Source organism: Canis aureus, chromosome 7 (genome assembly GCF_053574225.1).
Source record: "Canis aureus isolate CA01 chromosome 7, VMU_Caureus_v.1.0, whole genome shotgun sequence".
Taxonomy (NCBI): domain Eukaryota; kingdom Metazoa; phylum Chordata; class Mammalia; order Carnivora; family Canidae; genus Canis; species Canis aureus.
Window position 1 is genome coordinate 40212063 of NC_135617.1, and position 20854 is coordinate 40232916.

The 20854-nt window shown below is 38.3% G+C and overlaps 1 protein-coding gene across 2 annotated transcripts in view; it reads left to right on the forward strand.

The window, feature by feature from the left end:
* Positions 1 to 4055: 4055 nt before the first annotated feature.
* The window catches only part of LMBRD1 (LMBR1 domain containing 1), a 109569-nt gene continuing 92770 nt past the window's right edge, over positions 4056 to 20854 (forward strand). Inside the window, exons 1-3 of one of the 2 annotated variants that reach the window (XM_077903492.1) lie at positions 4056 to 4275; positions 10914 to 11090; positions 19032 to 19092. In XM_077903492.1, the coding sequence (XP_077759618.1) occupies positions 4183 to 4275; positions 10914 to 11090; positions 19032 to 19092 (331 nt within the window). In that variant the 5' untranslated portion in view covers positions 4056 to 4182. Of the gene's footprint in view, positions 4276 to 4820; positions 4925 to 10913; positions 11091 to 19031; positions 19093 to 20854 lie in introns of those variants that run through there. The other variant, XM_077903493.1, reaches the window with a different exon arrangement.

Consider the following 20854-nt stretch of genomic DNA (forward strand, 5'->3'; position numbering starts at 1 on the left):
CATCTGGTTGTATAATACACACAGTTAACTTGGATGCATAACTAGACTTTGCTGTGGTCTAAGTGTAATTTCAGACTGCAAGCTGCTTCTTCACCTTGTATACTTCCCATTGGGTGGTTAGCTTGATGATGGAACTTTTTGAGATTACTGACTGACCCCTTTGCCAGACCCTGAACTTTCTGTGTTCCTGTCTCATCTACCCTCTAATTCTAGGCCTCATTAGGCCTCTATGTCCTACTTTCTTACTTTATTCTCTACCTCCTTTTTGTCTCATTGACATAAATTATTCTCCCAGTCTTACTTTTTCCTCTTAATAAATTAAAATGTTCAGTTTTCTTTTTGCTGTTTCTACCAATTCCTATGTTAAGATCCTTTTTATAAATTTCACCTCCTAGCCTGTGTCACTTGATCATAACCTAACCTGGAGTTAGGAGTGATTATCCTTTCATGAATTCTTTTGTTGGCAGTTTTGGTATCTGTGTTCACTGTAGTTTTCTATATTCCATTTCATCTTTTTCCAGTTTTGGTAACAAGGTAACCTTTCTGTAGGTCATCACTGCCTGTCCCACTTGGGACTTTCCCCCAACTTTTTGCTATCCACATGTTTCTGGGTCTAGGCTGAGAGAATTCTTAGTAAGCTCTCCTCCAAAACAAACAAAAAATTTAAAATTAAAAATTAAAAAAAAAAGAAAAGCCTCTTCTAATAGAGGTTGCTGAATGTGTCCACAGGAATAGGCACATAGATAGGGTGGTTCTCAAGGGCTATCTACGAAAGCCTTCTGTATGAATTGAATGGGCATTTGTGGGCGGGGTTGGGAGGAAGGATGGGAAGGAGCTAATCTACACACCCTTTCTACACCAAAATACTCCCAGCACAGGTTTCTTTGCTAGCTCAGCACCAGGTACCTCTGTGAGTCAGCCACTCTCAGCACTTGCAGCAAGACCCTGGGCCTCTCCCAAAATTCAGGTCACACCCTCTAACCACATGGGTGATTCTCTTATGTGATCCCCTCTTACTGGCTTTAGGGGAGGAGGACAACTCAAAGGCTGAAGAACAGAGGAATGAGGAGAGGATACTTGTTCTCTTGCAAATGTTGCTTTCCTCCAGAGGTCTCTAGCCCTCTTAATATAGTCAATGTGGCTAGGTTTTGATAGGAGGTTTTCTGCAATGTGTCCTCTTATTAAATCCCTCAGGAGTGATGGGCTCTACATAACCATTTCTTTGAACTTAAAATAGAACAGAGTTGGGGCGCCTGGGTGGCTCAGTCAGTTAAGCATCTAACTCTTGGTTTTGGCTCGGGTCATGATCTCAAGGTCCTGGGATTTACCCCTCGTTGGGCTCCACACTCAGCATGGAGTCTGCTTGGGATTCTCTCTCTCTCTCTCTCTCCCTCTGCCCCTTTCCTTGCTCTCTCTCTCTCTCTCTCAAATGAATAAATACATCTTTTTAAAAATGGAAGAGTCCACAGTACCTTCCTAAGAGTTGCTGGTTGGGGGTAAGGCAAGGGCATTCTTTAGTAATGCCAGGTGTCTTAGTCTCTTTAGGCAGCTATAACAAAAATACCATAAAAGGGTGACTTTATAAACAACAGAAATTTATTTTTTATAGTTCTGGAGACTTAGGAAGTCCAAGAACAAGGTGCCAACCGATTCAGTATCTGGCTGGGGCCGGTTTCCTGGTTCATAGCTACTATCTTCTCACTGTAACTTGATATGGTGGAAGGGGCAAGGGAGCTCTCTGAGGTCTTTTTTCCATAAAGGCACTAACCATTCATGAGGGCTCCACCCTCATGACCCAAATGCCTCTTAAAGGCACTATCAACAAATACCATCACCTTGGGTTTTTAGGATTGAACATATGAATTTGTGGGTGTGTGACACAAATATTCAGTCTATAGGACAGGGGGAGCAGAAAAGGATTATCTGTTGGTTTTCTGTAACTAGTCACAATTATCAGCAACACAGGTTTGTAAATTTTTTTCCACTTGAAAATCAAGCAACTGCCTAATAGGTCCCCAATACTTAAGCATTCAGAGTCAACAAAAAAGCTAAAGCAGTTTATTAAATGGGCTTAATTAAATGGACAGTACAGCAGATATTTAAAAGGTTCAGTTTGGTCTTGCTAAAAACTCCAATTTCACATAAAATTTAAGTGGTAAGAAAGATTATAGTCTTTAATTCTTTGTCTCTCTCCTAGCCATGAATTCTCCTTCATATGCAAAATTAAAAAGGGTTGTGAAAGGAAATTATTTTACAACTCTTGAACCCCTCAGCCAAAAAAATAAAATGTTAGGAAATGGATTAGAGTGGGGAGAAGAAAAATTGAAAAGATTTCTTTCTTTCTTTTTCTTTTTGTTTTGTTTTGAAGAGATTTCTTTCATGAGAATTTTCCTGGTTTGTGGATTTCCACCTTTAACTCCAAGGGATAGTGTGCGTTTGGGGGAAGGGAAACATCAGGCTAGGATGTTCTCATGTTTCTAACTAACTCTTAGACTAATAAGGGAGGCCTCAAGGGAACCACTGGGAGAATTTGAAACATGGCGTCTGCAGTGGGGAGATACAGAGGGCTGGTACTTGATTCAGGCCTGGGAAAACTGCAGCAAACTGGAGGGCAGACTGACTCCTTTTGGGATATCCAGGAACAGCTGATTGCTTTGATGGTACAAATAGGAGACTGCAGCAACCCTGAGATTGGCCTGTGCTTCCAAAGGTAGTAATGCAAGGTATGCAGAATCATTTCCTATAGAGAGGGTTTGGGCCATGGAGGAAAGGGAGAGAACTGGCCTGGGGTTGTCTTAGACCTTTCCTTCAAGCCAAGTGAGCCCCTAGGAAAGGATAAGGAGACTAGCAGGAAGAGGCAGAAGAATACCACAGGGGTGCCTGGCTGGTTCAGTTGGTAGAGTGTGCTACTCTTGACCTCTGAGCTCTACATTGGGTGCAAAGAATACTGAAAAATAAAATCTTGAAACAAACAAACAAATAAACAAAGGAGTACTACGCTATACCTGAGAACTGGTGAAGGAATTTAAATGACCACTTGAAACAGAAATGTCTCTATTCACTTTAAGGAAACTATAGATTTCCAGAGAAATCAATGTCCCACAGAAGCAATTCATGAGCAAACATATGTAGATCCAGAGAGCGTGAAGCCAGGTTATGATGGCACCAATTCATGTTAAAACCGTTCTGTCCTCTATTTCCTTCTTTCCTTTTCCCTTCTTCCTGACATCAGGATTCAGCTAGAAGTAGGTCTTAGGCGGGGGATAATTTATCACCGCATAATGCATTGTAAAGAGAGGACAGGGAGACGCCTGGGTGGCTCAGTCCATTAAGCATCTGCCTTTGGCCTGGCTCCCTGCTCAGCGGGGAGTCTGCTTCTCCCTCTACCTCTCCCCCTTGCTCCTGCTCGCTCTCTTACAAGTCCTGCTTCTTCCATTTAGTGGTTAAATTATGTAACCCCACTCCAGGGAACCCAGGCAAGCGCTCCCAGGAACTACCCATCCCTTTGCCTCACTAGGGCCTACCGCGCGCCTCTGTTAACTTATGAATACTAGGAGAGCCTGCAGTTTCGCCATGAACGTGTTCACAACGTCATTACTGGAATTCGCAGGGAGGTATAGGACTAAACAGAAAGGCCACAGCATCATGTGATAAGGCAGCATCCGGCCAACGAGTGACCCAGGCTGGGCCTCAAAGCTGGCAAATTAGGAAGTCCCTGGGCACCAGGCAAACTGCTTCATCACAGCCATGCCGGCAACCTGGTGGGCTCTGCTAGTTACAGGGCCCATTCTCTAGGACACCAGGTGGAAGTCGGAGCTCCTTAATGTCGGCGTGAATTTCTGGAAAAACGCAACCCAGGCCCTGTGGAGTCTCCTCGCGTTTCCAGTCCATCGGCTCAGGCCCAGCCAATTAACCCCGAGAAGGGCGCGGGGCCTTCCCAGCGCCCGCGGAGCCCCGGCGCGGGCAGCGTGGTGACGTCACGGCGTCCCGGGCGCGCCCCGCCCCCGCCCGGCTCAACGCCAGGGGACGCTCGAGGGCCGGTCTCCTTGGCAACGAATGCTCCGCCCCCTCCGCCCCTTTAACCTTTAGGGTGCACGGGCGCCGCGTCCGGCGCGCTCTTTCCCCTTTCCCCCTCCCCTTTCCCCACCCCCGCTGCCCCAGGCGCCCGGGCCGGAAGTGAAGATGGCGGCGGCGGCGCCGGCCGGCTCGGTTTCGGCCGGCGCGGCTTCGGCGGAGCTGGTGATCGGCTGGTGCATATTCGGCCTCTTACTGCTGGTAGGGGAGGTGCTCGTAGTTTCCCCGGTGTTGGGGCTGGTGGGAGAGAGGGAGGGGCCGGCCCCGGAGCTGGCCTTCGGGGCCGGGAGACCGTCTCCGTCCCGCCCGCCCCCCGTTTAGTGTGGACGGGGTCGGGGGGGCCCTTCTGTCCCCGGGCGGGGGCTGCGCTCGGGGCGGGGAGAGGAGGCCGGCGGGGGTTCCGGCCGCCCTTGCTGGCGTCTCCCGCACGACGGCTAGGGGTGCAGGTTTCCGTTCTCAACGCTCTTGCCCTTGCCCCTGACGAGGGCGCCGGGACGGAGGGGACCCTCGGGGTTGAGAAGGGAGACGTGGCCTTGGGTCCCCAAGGCGCGGGGCACAGCGCCCGACCTGTGCAAGTTCGGCCGGCTCCGGCCTCGGTCTGGGTGAAGGGGCCGCCGTGCTGCTCTGAATGCGTGTGTCCGTGGTCCCTACCCTTGCGGTTCCTGGATCTCCAACCTTCTCCACCCATTGTGCGATGCTGCCTTGATGACGTGAGGTGCTCGTTCTGACTTCCAGGTTTCACGTTCCTTCCCAGGCTTTCTTGTTAGACGTAGAAACCTGTGCAGGGAAGAGCCGTAGCCCTCTTTACTGCCAGTATCGGTGTATTCTGCTACAACTTGTCGGACCTCAGGTGCTTTCTTTCCCAGCCATCTAATTCCTGGTTATCCAGTGATCAAAACGTGGGCTTCAGTAGTCCACATGCCCTAGTTTTTACTCTTGCCAAATATGAAAACCCATGAGCTTATTTTATTTGGGGGCCCAGTTTGTTTTTCTCCGCACTCCCCACCCCTCCCCATTCTCACTCTTTGCTCGTTGTCTTCATCCTGTCGGGTTGTAGCATTGTGTCCCAAAGTATTTTGCTGCTTTGCATTTACTAAAACAAAAACAGAATCAACCCCAGAACCCACTAATTTCGGTTTTAGAAATCAAGACTGCTTGGTACTTGTTAGATTGCACTACAGTGTCTGCAACCTGGGTAGTAAGTAGTATCTTTTGCTGGTAAATGTCTCAGTAGAAACTTTACAAAGAAAAAAAATATATATATATATATATATACATATATATATATATATATGTGAAAACTTATGGAGAGTTATCTGTTCTCACCTCCACACTCTCAGAAAATAATACTGTCTTTACACTACAGCATACTTTACTCCTGTTGATGGAGAAAATGGAAACAGTAAAAGGTGTCCCTGGTCCTCAAAGCCCATTCAGTCCTGTACTTGAGTTCACTGGCTTTTCCAGACCATCATATATTCATTTGGTTTAGAAGAGGACAAATGAGCATGTAGCTAGTATCAAAGTCTAGTGGGAATATTTTGGCAGTTATCAGTTAATAAGTGCTTAACGTAGAGCAGCCCCAGTGGCGCAGCAGTTTAGCGCCGCCTGAAGCCCGGGGTGTGATCCTGGAGCCCTGGGATCGAGTCCCACGTCGGGCTCCCTGCATGGAGCCTGCTTCTCTCTCTGCCTGTGTCTCTGCCTCTCTCTCGCTCTCTCTGAATGAATGAATGAATGAATGAATAAATAAATAAATAAATAAATCTTTAAAAATAAGTGCTTAATGTATATGAGTTGTGCAATAAATCGTGGGAGGATGCAAACAAAACAGTGTCTTTTAAGGGGGCCTGAAGATAGGTGGGAAAACGAAGTTTCTTTCTTTTTTTTTTTTTTTTTAAGATTTATTTATTTACTTAAGGGGTGTATAGCACAGAGAGAGAGAGAAATGCATGGATCTCCATGCCCAGCTAGAGATCCAATGACTGAGATCAGAACCATAGTTGAAACCAAGAGTGGGACACTTAACCAACTAACTATACCACCTAGGCTCCCTGAGCACAAAAATTCTTAAAATAGGTATATAAAAAAAAAAAAAAACAACAACAACCCACAGGTATTTTAAGTACTAAAAAACAAAGTATGATTTTATAAATGAAATAGGACCTTAGAGAATAGAGAACAATATTGGAAGAAAGCGAAATTGAGGTAGACTTCGGATAGATGAAGAAGGGAAGGCATTGAAATTGGTGATAGTACAGCAGGAAAAAAAGTGAGAAGGGAATTAAGGAGTTTGAAGCTAGATGTTGGAGTAGAAGAAAATAAGTAATAAGGGCTATTTAATTTTCTGCAGATTTCTTTAATTCCTGACTGATTAGAAGAGAGCTAGATTCTCATGTCTGCTGTGCATTCAGTCTTTTGAGATGTTTTGTGGTGGTGAAGAATGGAACAACTACTTGATTCATGCCTAATTTGCCAGCAGGAAAAAAATAAAATTGCCATTGTCTTGATTCATGCTTGATTTGCCAGTTTTTTACTAATGACTTACGCAGCATGAGTGCAAGTATCAACATAGTGAAAAGGGAAATAAATGACTTTTTAGTATTATGATCATACTTTTCAATTTGTAAATCCCCAGAAAGGATTCTGAGACTGTTAGGGGTTGGAGCACTTCACACTTTGAGAACTGCTGCCAGTAATTTACTAAAGAATCAGAACTACTAGTAAGCTTGACTACAAGTGTGATCCTGAGGAAACAGAATGGACTTTAGTTTCTTCTGCCATGTGAGAAATAGTTAAATTTGGTCCTCCAACCCTGTGATCTAACTATATGTTTCTTTTATGAAATCTAAACCTTTCTACCTGAGTCCCCCAAGATCTTCAATTACATTTCCCTTTGCTATATAAATAAGAGTCTTCATTTCTGTAAAGCAAGTTTACTCTTATTACTCAAAATGGTCACTTGGGAACTTGTTAGAAATACTATTAAATATAAGACCCCAGCCCTACTGAATCAGAATCTGCAGTTTAACAAGATCCCAGGCAGTTTATATGCTCATCAGTTTAAGAAACACTTATCTATTTTCATTCCTACCTCTGCCCCAGTCGTCAGCCTTGACTGCTCATCAAAACCAATTAAGGAGTTTTTAAAAATCCTAATGCCTAGACCAATTAAATTAGAATCTCTTGGGAGGGGCTGGGGCCTGTTCTAAACCTTTCTTTATAATTGTTAGCAAAATTATATGTTTCTTTTATGAAATGCTCTTAAGATGTTATTTCATTACATTTGGTTTCATATGATATATATTATGACAATTCATATGACAGTTGCTATTTGATAGTTACTGTGGCCAGACACTGCTAAACTTTTTTTTTTTTTTTTTTTTTTTTTTTAAATGATAGTCACAGAGAGAGAGAGAGGCAGAGACACAGGCAGAGGAAGAAGCAGGCTCCATGCACCGGAAGCCCAATGTGGGATTCGATCCCGGGTCTCCAGGATCGCGCCCTGGGCCAAAGGCAGGCGCCAAACCGCTGCGCCACCCAGGGATCCCTGCTAAATTCTTTATATCTTATTTAACCCTTATAAGCGGTTATGAAGGATTTTTGTTACTATTTTATAGATGATGATATTTGGTTTATTTTATAATATAGTAACTACTGATAGATTTAACTCACATAAATACAAAAAGCTCTTTGGGGTTTTCAGTTTTAAAAGTATAAAAGTATAAAGGGATCCTGAGACCAAAAAATTCAGGATCATTTGGCTTAACTATTTTGGCTGGGTTGCTTGCCCTTCCCCCCTTGTCTGCCTGCTATTGGCAAACATATGCCTCTGCAGTAAAACCTATCACTTTGAACTTTGTAGATATGCAGATCATTTTGAAATCCAACAAAAAATTTGTTGAATACTTTGTGTCAGGTCCTGCTAAGGGTAGAATGCTAAGCTCAGCTTCCAGTGGCTTCAAAATAATTTGAGGAATGTTTTAAATAATTGTGAATTCACCTAAAAACAAAAACAAATCCATTAGTATAAATTTATGAGAAGTAATTTCCTCAAACAAAAATAAATTAGTAAATAGCCAGAATTTGAACCTAGGTCTTTTTCCCCTCCAACATCCAGATTCCAAAGTACATTCCATTCTCACTTTATTTTTTCCTACTGTTCTGACACCAGTTGAAATGTTAGTAATGTGAAGGAATTACATGAAACAACTTGGATGGATTTAAAACGCATTGTCCTGGGATCCCTGGGTGGTGCAGCGGTTTAGCGCCTGCCTTTGGCCCAGGGCGCGATCCTGGAGACCCGGGATCGAATCCCACGTCAGGCTCCCGGTGCATGGAGCCTGCTTCTCCCTCTGCCTGTGTCTCTGCCTCTCTCTCTCTGTGACTATCATAAATAAATAAAAATTAAAAAAAAATACAAAAAAAAAAAAAAACCCCGCATTGTCCTAAGTGAAAGAAGCCAGACTCAGAAGACGATATGCTATATAGATACATTACGACATTCTGGAAAAGGCAGAAGCTCTAAGAACGTATAATAGTGGTTGTCAAGGGTGGAGAGTAGAGAGAGGGGTTCAATATACAGGGCAAAGGGGATTTTTCTGCAGTAGTGGAACTGTTCTTATGTCTTGATTGTAGTAGGGGAATTTGGAAGCTGTGAAACAAATTAGGTGGTGGTATTAGTTCAATACAGGCTCCTATACTAGGATACCCACAAAGGAAGTAACAGTGGTATCTGTTGAAAAGAGTGAAAGGACAAAACAATGCCTTTGTCTCAGAGCTCTTAATAGAGTTTATTTAAAACAATGGTTCTCTCTTATGGCTAAGTAATATTCCATTGTCATTTGCCACAACATGGATGAACCTAGAGAGTGAAATAAATCAGATACAGAAAGACAAATACTATATGATTGCACTTACATGTGGGATCTAAAAAAGCAAAACAAAAAAAACAGAAACAGACCTGTAAATACAGGGAACAAACTGGTGGCAGCCAGAGGGGAGGGGTTAAGCAAAATGGGTGAAAGGGAGTGGGAGGTATAGGCTTCCAGTTATGGAATGAAAAAGACATGAAGATGAAAGGTACAGTATAGGAGTCAGGGACACTGTAATAGTGTTGTATGGTGACAGATGGTAGCTATACTTGTGAGCATGGCATAGGGAATAGAGTTGTGGAATCACTATGGTATACACTCGAAACTAATGTAACATTATGTGTCAACTATAGTTCAGTAAAATAGAAAACAACAATGATTCCCAAGTTTGGCTCAGATTGGAATCCTCAGGCTTTTTAATTTTTATTTATTTAATTTATTTTTTTTAAGATTTTGTTTTATTTATTCATGAGAGTTACACACACACAGAGAGAGAGAGGCAGAGACACAGAGGAAGAAGCATGCTCCACTCAGGGAGCCCGATATGGGACTCGATCCCGGGACTCCAGGATCACGCCCTGGGCCAAAGGCAGGTGTTAAAACCACTGGGCCACCCAGGGATCCCTTATTTTATTGTATTGTATTGTATTTATTTTATTTTTTATTATTTTATTTTATTTTATTATTTTATTTTATATTTTATTTTATTTTTTTATTTTATATTTTATTTTATTTATTTTATTTTATTATTTTATTTTATTTTATTTTATTATTTTTTAGTTTAGTTTTTTTCAACCCTCAGGTTTTTTAAAAGTGCTGTTGCCGGGAGGAGCCTCACTCTGATTGAATTGGTTTGTGGGGACAGCATAAGGGTATTTAAAAACTGCCCAGGTGATTTTGACAGTCTAGGCTGAGAATCACTGATTTAGTACCTATCTGCATTTTCCTAAATTTGAGTAGAGCAGAGTTTCTCCTAGTTCTGGACCAGTAGCAGCCTCACCTGGGAACTTGTTACAAATACAGATTTTCTGGGCCCAGTCTAGACCTCTGAATCTGAAACTGGGGGTGGGACCCATTCTGTACTATATAACAAGCCCTCCAGATGATTCTGATACTACCTAAGGTTGGAGAACTGTGAGTAAAGTTCTGTATTCTATGTCAGTCATTAGAAAGGCATTGGTAACTATTAAGAATACTTGGTGGAGGGACACCTAGGTGGCTCAGCAGTTGAGCGTCTGCCTTTGGCTCAGGGCATGATTCTGGGATCTGGGATTGTAGTCCCACATCGGGCTCCTTGCAGGGAGCCTACTTCTCCCTCTGCCTATGTCTCAGCCTCTCTCTTTATGTCTCTCATGAATAAATAAATAAAATCTTTATTAAAAAATAGTACCTGGTGGATTAGAGATGCCATTGTCAGTACCTCTGGGTGTACTTTTATCACTGGAAAGTTCCTTGCGATGCACCTGTACTCATTTTAAATGTTTTCTTTGTTTAATGCCCTTTAAAATTTGAATTATAGTATAATTTGTGAATTGCATGGTGATTATTGGCATTTAATCTTTAGCTGAATTCTTGAACTGTCATAATGGGGCTAATTTCAGTTCAAGTTATATTTTATTAGGTTGGAGAAATATATAAATAGAAAGTATTCAAAACTAATAATGACTGTGGTGATATGTGAAACCATTAATGTTTGCAGTGTGTTCAGTGAGGATATATATAATTGAGCACTGTTAACAAAACTTGGTTTTTTGTGTGTCTCTGCACCTAAGTGAGATTGTACTGCATTCGTGAATAGGCTTTGAAAATTATAAATCTTGAATAAGTTTATAAGAAGTAGTGGACCTTTCATACACATCTAAAAGAACCTTTGTTTGACATAGTTTCCCATTGGAAACTTAAACTTATACTAACATCTGTGTTAAAGAATACATAGAGCAATAAAAAAACATTTTTGTTTTCTTTCAGGCAATTTTGGCATTCTGTTGGATATATGTTCGTAAATACCAAAGTCAGCGGGAAAGTGAAGTTGTCTCCACCATAACAGCAATTTTTTCTCTGGCGATTGCACTTATCACATCAGCACTTCTACCAGTGGATATATTTTTGGTTTCTTACATGAAAAACCAAAATGGTACATTTAAGGTAATTACTGTCATGCTTTGTGATTTCTTTTTCCTTCAAGTTCTTGGTAATTAAGTGTTTTAAGTTTAGCAGTCCAGTATATATTGTGCTTTTTATTGTGGTCTCTGGGGAATAAATGAGAGTGGAAATGCAGCATAGAGGCTGAGAATGGGACAACCACCATCGAAAACTAGAAACAAACTGTTAATTGACTTAAGAACTGTTAATTTGGGAGCCCTTCAAATGTGAAGAATCCCTTTTGTTTATCTGAAAATATATTAAGTAATTGAAATAGGTTTTATTTTTGTGTCTCTTATAGCTCCCTTGAAGTTTGAGTTGATTTACATTAATGCAGTAAATAAATAATTTAGCAGGGCTTTTGTTAGTGGTGGATCAGAATCTCAGTCTGTTTCGTATTAAGTACTTTGAGTCAGTACTTTATGGAACTTTATGGAAAAGTTTTTTTCCATAAAAGTTTTTTCTTTATGGAAAAGACCACTAAGCTAGCTCGGAGTTATTAAGACCTGCTTTCTAGTCTTGATGCATTATTATCTAGGCTGTGTCTTTGGCCAAATTAGTTAAGTTTTCTGAACTTCAGGTTCTTCATTTTTAAAAAGAAGGGTATTGGACTGGAAGGACTCTTTTCAATTATGTAAATTATTTTTAAGTTTCTTAATAGTGTAAGCTTCTTGAGGCAGGAGCTGTGTCTTATTTATTGTTGTATCTCAAGTGTTCAGCACACAGTAGATATTTAAATATTTGAATGAAATATTTCAGTTAACTCAATATTACATGCTTTCAGAATAAGTTCCTGGATTGAGCCAACTGGACTTAAGTAATTTGAAAATGTTTTTGTAGTTAGGTTTAGATACATTATGATTGGTGTGAAAACTAGTTACTTATGTAGGTTATTTATTTAAAGATTTTATATATTTATTTGAGAGGAAGCATGCTGCAGAGCACAAGTGGGAGAGCACAAGTGGGAGAGGGGCAGAGGAAAAGGGACAAGCAGACTCCCCACAGAGCACAGAGCCCAACCAGCCATGTGAGGCTTGATCCCAGAATCTTATGATCATGACCTGAACCAAAGTGAGATACCTAACCAACTGAGCTACCTAGGTACCCCAGTCACTCATTTATTTAGCAAGTATTAATTGAGTGCTTAGCATGTGCTAAGTGCTATATGAAGATAGTAATTAACATCTATTGAATATTTACTGTGTTAGATCCTATTTTCAATGGTTAATGTATATATGAACTCTCTTTAACCTCCCAAACAACCCTGTGAGGTATAGTATTATCCATGTTTTTATGGGCAAGAAACCAAAGTCTGGAGAGGTGAAGTAACCTGTTTAAGGTCCTACAGCTTGTGGGTGCCATAGCTGAGATCTGAAACTCTGCAGTCTGGCTTCAAGAGCTCTTTGTTCGCTATATTATATATATATTCTCAGTGAGTACTATATAGGTATAGAGGTAGATAGGTATCTGGTATGGAAGTAGTAGTATCCCTTATAATTATTGATTGAATAGGACATTTTTAAATTTTTTAATTTTATGAATTTAGAATATTTGGTTTGTTTAGATTTTGTGGAGATATGTTTCCATCTTGAAATTTCTAAAGTATTTTCATGAAGTTTTGAACCTTCTCTTAGAATATGTAGTTAGTTTTCTGGGACTATGCTTAAATTAGTAGTTACTCGGTATTAGTTTTTGTTTTTTAATCTGTGAGATGCATTCTACCTATTTGAGCAAGACTGAGAATACACCCTCCTACAAAAGCAAAACTATAACCTATAAAAATTTAGGGTACTTGTTTTATTAAATGTTTCCTAAGAGAAGAAAATGTACAACTCTATTTAATGTGCTTATTTTATATTTGTTATGTGTAAATGTGGCACCAGTAATTATGAGAGAAAAATGTTCATGTTTTTCCTCTATTTTTACTAACTTCTTTCTTTGATTATCAGATTATTTATTCAGTAATTATCTGTTCTCTTTTTACTACTTTGCATTTACTTGTCTCTATTTTGTTCTATTTTTAGTTACCTCAGAGCTTAGATAATGTATTAGTTTTTACCCTCAGTACTTTGAGACTTTTTTTCTTGGTATCTTGAAACATTCTTTGCTTCCCTTTCTCTCTTTCTTTCTCTTTGCTTTTTGAGGTGGGAGGCTGGGGGACTGGTGAAATTCGTAGTGTTCATTTGAAGAATGCCTGTGCTAATGCTTAAAAGTAGAACTGAAAAGACTTAAAAAAAAACCTTTTCCTGAATAAACTGTAGAAAATATTTCTCCAAAGAGTTCTGATGAAACTTCTTGAGGTGTTTAGTGAAAGAAAGACAAGTGCAAGTATTTAAGAGTTCTTCAGACTTCATACCACAATTTTAAGTTCAGCCATATTAGAGTAAAAGTTTGGCATAATGATTTTAATCTGTCTATCCTTCTTTATTATTTAGGAGAAATGTACAAGTTCAAACTTTTCTATAATGAATTATATTTTATCTTAATTTTTCTGATGTGCATTTATTCTTAAAATTCTTACCCATTTTCACCTCAAGTATTTTGAAGCCTCTGAATGAGTGTAGGCTTGTTGTTTACTTTCTATTATTAATTAATTAATTAATTTTTGTGTATTATTTTATTGGAATTCAATTTGCTAACATAGAGTATGACACCCAGTACTCATCCCGTCAAGTGCCCCCCCCTCAGTCTTACTGTTTATAAGGTATAATTATTTAGAAATGCAAATGTCATGATTGTGAACCGAAGATGCCTAAGCTTTTCTGTGAGCAGGTCGTAAACAGTGCTTTTTTGTTTTGTCTCAGTTAACCTTCCTTGCTTTCTATGCCTCTTATGGCAGGGGTATATTGTAATAATGCCTGAGTTTCCGAGTTTCCATTGTTTTTTTTTTTTTTTTTTTCCTTCTTCTTCTACACATGGCACTATGGCACTATGAATAATTTTAGCCAGATAATGTTTCTAGTTCTTTTGCAAAACAATTAACTTTTCAGATTAAACAAACAAGCAAACCTTAAAGAATAGTTGTAAGTATTCCGTTAGTGTCTTATATAGTTGGCCAGTAACTTTGGATAATGGTATACACAAAATGTGCCAATCACAAAAAAAATCAGAAATTGGCACTGACTTTAAAAAATATTTTTTATTTTATACAGTGTGTAAGAATTGTTCTAAAAAATTAATAGTTAAGATATGGCATTGGAACATTTAGTGTTTTGGTAGCTAAAATGTTCATATCTTACTCCCTTTCTCCAATGATTAATCTCTCTTCATGGCCTGTTATTAGATGTCTGGGTTTAACTCTCCAGTACTGCCTCAGTACTCTCAAATTGTGTTTTAGAACTGCGTATTTTTCACTGCACCTTAAATATATTTATTTGCTTAATACTTATTAAGTATGTAGTATGTACTTGACACACATGAGTGCTGGAGATTAATAAAACAAATGAGGTTGCTGTTTTCATGGGGCTTATATTCTGTAAGATCTGGCCAACAATAAACAATAAACAAATAAAACAGACTGACTTTGTAGTGATACATTCTATGAGGAGATATAACAGATTGATGTGAAAGTCTAAGTCGTAGGTAATTCAGATAGGGACATAGGAAGGCCAAATTGCTGAAACAGATTACTTGAGATGAAGCTTGGACAAGGGAGAGCCAGTCAGAGGAAGAGCCAGAGATGAAAGCCTTTAGGGAAAGGGAACAACAAATACAGAAGCTCTTAGAGATGAGTTTGGCCTGTTTGGCTCAAGTGTGGTGTTAGGGGTTGTACTTTGGTACCAGCTGAGATGGAAAGGAATGGTGGGATCCAGATTGTTCATGACTTTTAAGTCGTGTTAAAAGAGCTGTAGTTTGGGCAAATTACCTTCAATATTGTCTATTTGTGTGTGTGTGTATCACGTAGGGAGTTGGAAGAGTTGGTGAGAGATGTAGTGAGAAGGATAGAGAAGTGATTGCTGGCTTTGGTCAGTGGTGACCAAAGAGCAATGTAGTTTCAGTGGAGCATTTGGGTGGTTAGGTTGGAGTGGGTTAACCGTGGACAGGGAGATGAGGAAACATTGACAAACATTGATAGGGAATGCTAAAAACTTTTCAAGAACTTTTGTTTTCCTAAGGAAAACAAAAAAACGTGGGGTCATGGGAAGTATTTATTATTTATTTATTTTTATTTAAGGTGATTCTGTGTATATCTCTGTGCTTAATGGAAGTTACTAGGGTTTATACTTTAGGATTCAGTGGAGTAGGAGAAATTTTTAGAGGGAAGAGAGGATACTATTGCAAGCCAATGTCTTTGAGAAAGCAAAGGGGTTGGGGGTTTAATGTGAAAGAACTGGCCATAAGTAGGAGTATAGGTACTTGGCAGAAGGAAGGACTAATATTTAAATACAGATAGGGTTAAGTTTTAGATTTGGTAGTAAGTTGAGGAATTCCTATCTTTTGACTCCCAAGTTATTTTAGGGACCTCAGAGTCAGTGTTTCTGAAGCATTGACATTTTGTGCTGGTTAATCTGTATTGTGAGGATTGTCCTGTGCATTGTAGACAGCAGATCTTTGCTTCCTCCCACAAGTGCCAGTAGTACACGGACACTCTCCAGAATTCCTGGGTCTCCATTGCCAAATGTTCCATAAGGGACAGAGTCACCCATGAATGAAAGCCACTGGTCTAAGGTGAGAATATCAGTGAAAATTGAAGAGAGTTGAATACTTTTGCATTGGGCAGAACATTTCCAAACATCATCTTGAGGAATAGGAAAGGAAATTTTACATACATGACTTACTACTTCTTTCTTCTATGGAATTTATATTCATTTTCTTTCATCTGAAATGTAATTTAATATTCTTCGGTATTCCAGTTCTTTAAGTCTTAAATGACTCTGGTTTCTTTTGGTCTCTACTTTGGGAGGCTGTGATCTATGAAACATAGCAAGGGCATAGTGGTTTTCAAAATGTAAAAGAAGGAAGGTTTCATAAACTAAGCTTTTTTGACAGTATATACCTTAAAGACAAGACAGGGTATAAAAGCCAAATGCACTAATAGTACTTGAATGATGTTGTATATATTACACATATTTTTAGCCTCAAAATAGTAACATTAATATTTTCTTGTTATAAGATTTGGTTAAACAAAAGAGCTTTTCAGGGTAAAAGTTTTTTTTGGGGGGTAAAAGTTTCTAAATGTCAGTGTATCTTTGGCTTTAAATTACCTACATACTTTCTTCTTTCAACTTTTTTCTGGGATTGGGGTCTTAGTTAATTTTAAAGTTTAACTTTTAAGTATTCTCAGTGGGTTCATTAATACTTTGTGGGATTATTTTGGAAATTGGAAGGGAGTTTGTATAAGGATAGGTGAATTATCCAAGATCTTCAAGATTTAAAAATCTTTTTAAAATTCCATTTTGTGTATAAACAGTAACTAAAACTGTTAGGAATTAAAGTTTTGATTATGTGCATATCCATTTGGATACTTGAATCATTGATGAAAAAAATTTCCAATCATTGCACAGAATTATTCCCAGTGCTTTGCAATTCCCATGTGGTAAAAGCACTGTTCCATTTTTTTGGTATATGTGTGGTATTTCATTTTTTAGACAAAGATTGCATGTGTTAAAACTATTAGTTGGAATTCATTCTGTGTACCTCCCCCCACTCAAAAGTACCTCGATATTTATATATACCAGGTTAGACAGATTTCATTGTTTTTAATGTCTTACAGTTTTTCCTCAGGCATTTAGATTGTTTCTAATTCTTACTGTTTTTGATTTTTTTTTAACAATACTGTACTGCATATTGTTGGATAAGGAGGTCTTGAGTGAAAAATCAATAAACATTATTTGGTGTAGGCTGGAATTTATAAGGATAAGGGTCCACAAGTGCACAGGTTCTAATATACTTGACATTCTGTAAAAGGGTGAGCTTTCCCAAAGTGCAGGTGCTTCAGCAGAGGTACCGCTATCTTTTTTTGTTCTCCCTTCTTCTAAGGCAAGAAGAGTGGCCTTGCAGATAGGTAAACACTAGAGACTTCGGTGCCAAGTATTGTGAACTTATTTAGATACAAGCTGTCTGTGACATGAACATTGGACATTCCAGTTGCTGAGCACCTAGAGTCTTCGGGGCCCTGTAGTACTGTAATAGAGATGGGGTGCAGCTCTTCTACTGAATGGGAAGAGGAGGCCCCCTTTTGGTAGCTTGTCATGCAACCCAGTAAGACCTCTTGAGGTCATTAATTACATAGTACTACTACTTATCTTTAAAACTTAGGTGTGTACTGATATCTGTGCTGATTTGTGTGACTCTTTTTAGGATAGATTCCAAAAAAGAATGTCTGTATCATAGACTATTTTTCTTACTATGTAGGAGATGACTTTTCCTCCAAGTTTGCCATTAATAATGTATTTTAAATTTTGCGACTTAGGTAAATAAAAGGTAGTAGATGTTCATGTTTTATTAATAAAATCTAGTAATTGGGTAAATTCCTCATTGTTGGTCTTTTTCAAAAAATTTCTTAGCTCTTGCCTATATGTTTTTCAGATGATTTTTATAATCAGCATGTCAAAATTACTCTACTTCCTAGTATATTAGGATTTGGATTGACAGTATATATAGTTTTTATAGATTAATTTTTAGGGATTTGGTGTTTATAGTCTTTTCATGTAGGTGCATGTTTCTTTCCATTTATTTAGATTTTTAATATTCTAAAAGTTAGTTTTCTTTATGTAGTTAACATAAAATTTTTATTTAGCCTATTAAGTTTCTTATAGTCTTTATTGCTATTGGAAAAATACAATTTTTATTGTTCTTTGTCAAGGTTTTGCTTATAGTGCTAAATTTGGATATTCCACAATTTTGTTCTTTGAGGAATTTGTCAGTAAGAAATTCATAGATGTTCATTGCTAGAGGTGTGTATAGATGAAAAAAAGGAAAACCTAATTATTTGAGATTTAAATGTTGCTATCCTTCCTTCAGTGCCAGTGTAGTGGGATGTTGATATTGCCTTGAGCTCTTAAAGTGTTTATAGAAAAGAAATGATCTGTATACTAATTTAAGCCTTATTATTTAATAGTAGTAGTCACTTGGACTCTCCAGGTTTAATTTTTCATATGCTTAAGCATAGGACATTTGGTAAAAAGACTTGCCATTTATACCTCAGTTCTGATTCATTAGTGTACAGATTTTTTTTATTTGAAAAGATTAATTTGAATTATATTTTTTATATTTTTATTAATATGAATTATATTTGTAGTTAAATTACTACATTTAAATTACTAATCTAATGAATTCTTGTGTGGGATGAGTGCAGAGGAGTTTTAGATTGACTCAGGTATTTTTAAAAAATATATTGTACTAAAAATATATATATGTAGTGTACTCAAATATCTTTCTAAAATACAAATCATATTTCACTCTCTGTATAAAAACTCATCACAATTTTCTGGTGCCCTTAGGACAGAGTCCAAAATACCTAGCATGACTCATAACTTCCTTAAACCTGTGTCCTTCCTTCGGTTGTTCCACCTGCTTTTTCTTACTTTTCCAAAAGCTCTAATAAATCTATACATATCTTCTTGCAGTTTTCTCAGACTTTCCTATACGTTCCTTCTCTTTTCTATCCTTCCTATTGTTTTTTCTCCTTTTCTCTGAGTATAACCTTTCTTCCTTCATTGTTCAGTTTCGAGTCATTTTAGGAAGCCATCTCTGATCTTCAGGCCAAGTTAGGTGCATCTGCTTATGTGTTTCCCTAGAACTGTATTGCCATCTTATCTCAGTATTTACCTATTGAAGTGTGTGTGTCTATGTATCTGTTTCTCAGTTATTGAAGGCACTGATCATACTTGGTTGGGTTGTAGATACATTTATAAGTGAAATTCAGTCATATTAAAACTTAATCATAACTGTTAAACAAATGGATGTTTTGTTAATATTGCTGTTATTTCCTTTTTATTATAGGACTGGGCCAATGCTAATGTCAGCAGACAGATCGAGGACACTGTGTTATATGGTTACTATAGTAAGTATTTGAGTTTCATTTCCTTTCTGGGCTGCTAACCAAGATATAGAATTAAGCTATGTATAAACATTTAATTTTGATATCACATTTGTGATTACTGCTTCAACACCAGGAGTAAGTAATACAGTATTCATTCTCATAATCCAGAAACTTTTCACCTATTTTGCTTTATTTAGGTTCACTTGTAATATGTCTTTTTGGAGTTTCAGTCAAATACTTTTTTATTTTATTTTATTTTTATTTTTATTTATTTATGATAGTCACACACACACACACACACACACACACACACACACACACAGGCAGAGACACAGGCAGAGGGAGAAGCAGGCTCCATGCACCGAGAGCCCGACGTGGGATTCGATCCCGGGTCTCCAGGATCGCGCCCTGGGCCAAAGGCAGGCGCTAAACCGCTGCGCCACCCAGGGATCCCCAGTCAAGTTACTTTAAATCCCAAGTCTCTTCCTTTGTCTATATTACCAGTATGCAGTCTTGATTTTAAAAATCTCAGTTTTCTAGACATTTTTTCTAAGTATTGACACTAGTAGAGGGCATTCCAGGGAGTTTGTAACATCAGCTTTATTGTACTGTACAGAGCCAGTTTAAGGGATTCTGATTACAGAGCCACTTTAAGGGATTCTGATTGATTGGGCCTTCCCTCTCTCTTCCTTCCCCAGTGTTCAATTATTAAAGCTTTATAATTAGTTTCCCAGTTTTTCTCTTTAAATATACACATACAACTTGTGTTTTTATAAAAGTGTGTAGGTGCTGGGGCGGCTTGGTGACTCAGTTAAGTATTAGACTCTTGGTTTTGGCTCAGGTTATGATCTCAGGGTCCTGGGATCCAGTCATGTGAGGCTCCGCTCTCAGCAGGGAGCCTGCTTGGATTCTCTCTCTCCCTCTCCCCACTTCCCCCCTGCTTACGGGCACATGGGCATGCACACACACATGCTCTCTCTCCCTAAAGTAAAAATAAAATAAATAAATCTAAAAAAAATGTCTAAGTACTGAATTAAGAAAGGGATGTGATTTTTTTTTTCAGCAGTTGATCAAGATGTTGAATAAGATTTCAGTAGGACACTAAATTGAAAACTGAAAAAACAGCTTATAGAATTTCTTTTCATGGGATAATTTTTTCAAGGGTTTCATTGAATTTTCATTTAGCTGCTCTGACTCTGCCTTATCTCTTGATCTGAAATCTACAGAACCCATGAAATTATATCCCTTTGGTGTATATTTTAGAAATGTTTTGTGGTATTTTAATGTAGAATTCATTATTTCTGATGAATACATTATATTTATATTTTAAAATATAAATTTGACTTCTTAAGTTAAAACCTTTGAAGTGGTGCTATATTACACATAAATAAGATTCAGGGTGGTGGATTCAAGTTTTCCAAAAATCCTAATTTTCTTTTGAAAGCTTAGGTTTTATCATTGACAGCAAATACTGTCATTTTTTTTCTTTGAATTAAAGGGTCACTTTATTCATTTTTGGAAAAGTCCCTCTAATGCTCAAGGGTAGATAATTACTATATTTTAATGTAGAATTCATTATTTCTGATGAATACATTATATTTATATTTTAAAATATAAATTTGACTTCTTAAGTTAAAACTTTTGAAATGGTGCTATATTACACATAATGTTGCCTTTCAATACAAATTTTGGGAGGATATAAATCACTTCAAAAACAATTTTATGGGAAGTGAGCCTCTCTCCTATGTGACATTAAAGAGTATTTGTGCTGTAGAACATGTGA